Here is a 4,766-nt window from a genome sequence, read left to right as displayed (position 1 = left end):
TATTCCATGGTGTGTATGTACCAAAGTTTGTTTACCCATTCTCCCACTGATGGGCATTTAGGCTTTCGCGATCATTTTGCTATTGTGAATAGTGCTGCAGTGAACATGGATGTGCATGTATCTAATAGTGCCCTGGCTCTTATTCCTTGTTGATACACATCAAGTAGAGGGATTGCTGGGTCATACAGTATTTCTATTTCCAACTTTCTGAGGAAGCATTATATCGTTTTCATATTGCACCATTTTACAGTCCCATCAGCAATGTCTCTCCACACCCTCTCCAGCATTTGTTGTTTTCTGGATTTTTGAACTTTGTTATTAATGAATTTGTATCTCTCTAATGGCTAATGTCCTGGTGTGATGCTGTGTGTTAAGTAATGGAGCTGGACTTCAAGGTCAGTTTGAACCACAGGGTCACTGGTTCAAGTTCACCAGACATTCCTCAGAAACCTAACTCAGGGTCGCTATAAATCAGAACTGACTCAGTGGCACTTAACAACAATGGCTAATGATTTGGAACATTTCTTCACATGTTTGTTGTCTACCTGAATGTCTTTGGTGAAGTGTCTGTTCATGATCTCTGCCCATTTTTTAATTGGGTTGTTTGTTCCTATTTTTTCACTGAAGATCTTTATAATTCTAGGCTTTACATTAAAGTCTTTAATCCACATTGAGTTCGTTTTTGTATATGGTTTGAGATATGAGTCTTGTTACAGTTTTCTGCAAATGGATTTCCAGTTTTACCAGCACCATTTTTTGAAGAGACTATGTCTTCCCCATTTAATGTGTTTGGGCCCTTTGTCAAAGATCAGCTGACTTTATGTGGATGGATTTATTTCTGGGTTCTCAGTTTTGTTCCACTGATATATGTGTTTTTCATTGTAGCAGTACCAGACTGTTTTGATCATTGTGGCTGTGTAGTACATTTTGAGATCAGGATTTGAGAGGCCTCCAACTTTGTACTTCTTTTTAAGTAATGCTTTGCTTATCTGAGGTCTCGTTCGTTTCCATATAGTTAGTGACCAGTTTTTCCATCTCTTTAAAGACTGATGCTGGAATCTAGATTGGGATTGCATTATATGTGTAAATTGCTTTGGGCAGTATTGACATTTTCACAATGTTGTTTTCCTATCCATGAGCATGGTATAGTCTTCCATTTTTATAAGTCTCTTTTGGTTTCTTGTAGTGTTTTGTAGTTTTCTTTTGTTTCTCTGGTTAGATTTATTCCAAAGTAGTTAATCTTTTGGGTGGCTATAGTAAATGGTATTGTTTTCCTGATTTCTTCTAAGTATTCATATCAGATATTCATGTCAGATATTCTTGCTGTATGTTCTCTTTAGTCATTCCTTCAATGTTATTTTGCTTTCTTTCTTTTTTTTTTTTCAGTCATTATAGACTGATTTTCTGCTTTCTAACTTCCATGATTATCATTCTTTCTTATTACTTTCATCTCTTTATTCTTTCTCCTATGTATTCTGATGGGAAACCGGAATTTTTATTCTTTAAACCTGATTTGAGTTTTTCCAATGTCATTTCAACTCATGTGGCCTTCAAAACAGGTTTTAAATTTAAGGGTTTTTTTTTTTTCCCCTTGCATTTTTTTTTTCTCTCAACCATTTGCATTTAGGCATCATTCTATTTTCCAACCCCGTATCTTTTCTTCTCATCTTGAGTTCTCTTAAGTGCTTTTCCCTCACCTATGGAGGCAGGGTTGCTAGGGTCACTGTGAATCCAAACCGAATCGATGGCACTTAAGTTGCTATTATTAAGAACATAAAGTATAGATTTCCTAAACATTGTTGCTGTCAAGTTGGAAGCGACCCTATATAGGGTTTCCGAGGAGTGGCTGGTGAGTTTGAACCGCCAAGCTAGCAGTTCAAATGACTTTGCAGTCTGGTGAATTAACCCACAGCATCATAGCAGTCTTCCTGGTCAGCTTTAGCTCTAGCGGTTCCGTAGCAGAAGTTGAGTAAGAGACAAGAATGATTCTAAACATGGGGACCCTTTAATAAGCTCTCGGTTTTTAGTGCTTAATTTTTGCCAGGCATTGTGTGAAATTGGAAACTATCTCTTTTAATCCTCACTTTGCAAAGAATTATTACTGCCCTCATTTTACTTCTGGTGTGGACTACTGATGTGGCGTTGTGGGTAATGCGGTTTGGGCCGTAAAGGCCGGCAGTTCCAACTCACCAGCTGCTCCTTCGGAAACTCTGTACAGGGTACAGGGTCGCTATGAGTCGGATCCTGACTCCATGGCACTTAAAAATTAACAACAACATTTTACTTATGAGGAAATTAGCATTTTAAATGGCCACTAAAATCAAAAGGAACTCTGATAGCGTAGTGGTTACATGTCGGGCTGCTAACCTCAAGGGCAGCAGTTCAAATCGACCAGCCGTTCCGTGGGAGAAAAATGAGGCTTTGTACTCCGTAAAGATTTCTAGCCTCGGAAAGCCTATACAGGGTCGCTATGAGTCAGAGGGACACACCATTACCATCACCACCACTACCACCACCACCACCACCACCAAAACTAAAACCCCTTTAGTGGTAACTCTGAAAGTTGATAAACTGGCTCAGTTTACATCCAGACTGACTTCAAAGCCTACTGTGCTAACGACTGCACTCAATAATCTCGAGCGATGATTTTCCATAGACTTGTATTTTAATGCACCAGCCAGATAAATGCTCTATGTCTTTTGCTGGAAATGCTATCACTGCCCCATTTTATCCATCTATCGCTATTCACTAGGAGCTCTGGTAGCGTAGTGGTTACGAATCGGGCTGCGAACCACAAGGTCAGCAGTTCGAAACAACCACAAGGTCAGCAGTTCGAAACTACCAGCCGCTCCGTGGGAGAAAGATCAGGCTTTCTACTCCCGTAAGGATTTACACCCTCGGAAACCCTGTACAGGGTCGCTATGGGTCGTCGGAAACGACTCGAAGGCACTTAACAACAACAACAACATCGCTATTCACTAGGAGCTCTGGTAGCAGAGTGGTTACGAATCGGGCTGCGAACCACAAGGTCAGCAGTTCGAAACTACTAGTGGCTGCTCCGTGGTAGAAAGATGAGGCTTTCCGCCCTCGTAAAGATTTACAGCCTCGGAAACCCTGTACAGGGTCGCTATGAGTCAGAACCGACTCCAAGGCACATTAACAACATCTCTATTCACTAATCATTGAAAAGAGACGTTACCGCAGACCCGGGTGTGCCCACTGAGAACGTACAGCTGCTTCCATCATCACTCTGCTCCTACGCGGCCCTCCCGTCTCTCTTTGGTGGGAGTTGTAAAGACAGTAGAGCAGTTGTAACGTTTTTTACCCTGTGAGGGGTGTGTAGTGGCGCAGTGAAGGCCCTGGATTTGGACTCATCACTCCTACAGCGGGTGAAGGTTGCTGGCTGCGCCTGGCCTGGCCTGCTTTGCGGACTCCACGTGCCCGCGCGCTCCTCGCTGCCGTCGGTCTGCGTGGCGTCCTGGCCCCGCCTCCCCCCGCCACACCTCCCAGGATGCACCGCTGCGCACAGCGCCCCCCGCCGGCTCGGAGCAGCGCCTCGGCCTGCGGACCTGAGGAGAAGGTGGGTGAGGGGCTGAGGAGAGCGGCTCACAGGGAAGCCGGGGCCCGCAGGCTGTGTACAAAATGGGGCCGACCAGCGCTGGCAGGACCGCTTCTATGTCCCTGGACCCGGGTCTTTGTCCCCGGAACCCTGTCTTCTTTCCTTGTCCCCTCACAGGCCTGAGCGCACGTAGGCCAGCGCTGAGGCCTGAGCTCTGACCGCTAGGTCCCTGCAGGGTCCAGGGTCCCCAGGCAGCTGATGGCCCCGCTGGCTGCCCCCTGCTTCCAGGGCTCCACTGAGTGTTGGTCTCGCGTGTTGAGCGTTTCCAATCATAGTAATGGCGACGGCAGGAGAGTTGCTGGGTGGGTCCCTTCTCTCTGGACGCCAAGCTCAAGCTGGTAAATAGAAATTTAGCCTAGATTTGCTCTGAGTTCTGAGATAGGGATCTGAACATGGAGCCCTGGAGATTGTCCAAAAGCCCAGGAGGGCTGGGATGTAAAACAAGTACTTCATCCCCTTTGTTCCCAGGGCTGCAAAGCCACTTTGAGTACGCTTTGATCTTCTCAAGTGTTTGTTATTATCTCTATACCATGATTTAAAAAAAAAAAATACACATTAACAAACAAAAAAAACCGATGTTGTCCCTCCAACACTGAAACTCAAAGGTCCAACACATGAGCAGGCATATAAGATTGTTGGTGACCATGGTTGGTCAGTTGATGAGTGGAAGATGGGGAAAAGCAGCAATGAAGAAATGGGCTGACTTCAACCACCTTCCAAAGACTCGTCAACCTGGAGATGAGAGAGAAGAGGAAAGGCGGGGGTTGGTCCAATGTGTGGTGAGGCCTGGAGACATCTGAGCCCATGGACAAGGACATAGCCACAGAGGGCTAGAGCTGAGAGTGAAACATCCAGTTGATATGAAGTGAAGGGAGACACACAAGAATGCCCAAACTTGTAGATAGTACTCATTTGACCTATTCTCGATGGCTTGATGATCACAACTCAACTAGAGGAAGATAATAAAACAATATTTTGATAAAGGAAACAAGTGTAAATTGCTACAATTTGATGAACTTGCCCTATACTTATGGATGTAGTAGCTCAAAATACCAAGTAAGAGGGAAGGAGTCTTCATAGCAAGTATCAATCCTATCCCCTCTGTACACAGGATTGATAGGAATGGGCAACTTACACATTGGCTACC

At 44.6% G+C, this 4,766-nt stretch overlaps 1 protein-coding gene across 1 annotated transcript in view; it reads left to right on the top strand.

The window, feature by feature from the left end:
- The window catches only part of LINS (lines homolog (Drosophila)), a 48,269-nt gene extending 44,492 nt beyond the window's left edge, over positions 1 to 3,777 (top strand). Inside the window, exons 5-6 of the mRNA XM_006872154.1 lie at positions 3,387 to 3,584; positions 3,737 to 3,777. Of these exons, the coding sequence (XP_006872216.1) occupies positions 3,387 to 3,584; positions 3,737 to 3,777 (239 nt within the window). The remainder of the gene's footprint in view (positions 1 to 3,386; positions 3,585 to 3,736) is intronic.
- The last annotated feature ends 989 nt before the right edge of the window (positions 3,778 to 4,766 follow it).

This window comes from Chrysochloris asiatica, unplaced genomic scaffold, assembly GCF_000296735.1.
Source record: "Chrysochloris asiatica unplaced genomic scaffold, ChrAsi1.0 scaffold00184, whole genome shotgun sequence".
NCBI lineage: Eukaryota > Metazoa > Chordata > Mammalia > Afrosoricida > Chrysochloridae > Chrysochloris > Chrysochloris asiatica.
The sequence above is the reverse complement of the archived record's forward strand: the minus strand, read 5'-3'. Positions and strand labels throughout refer to the sequence as shown.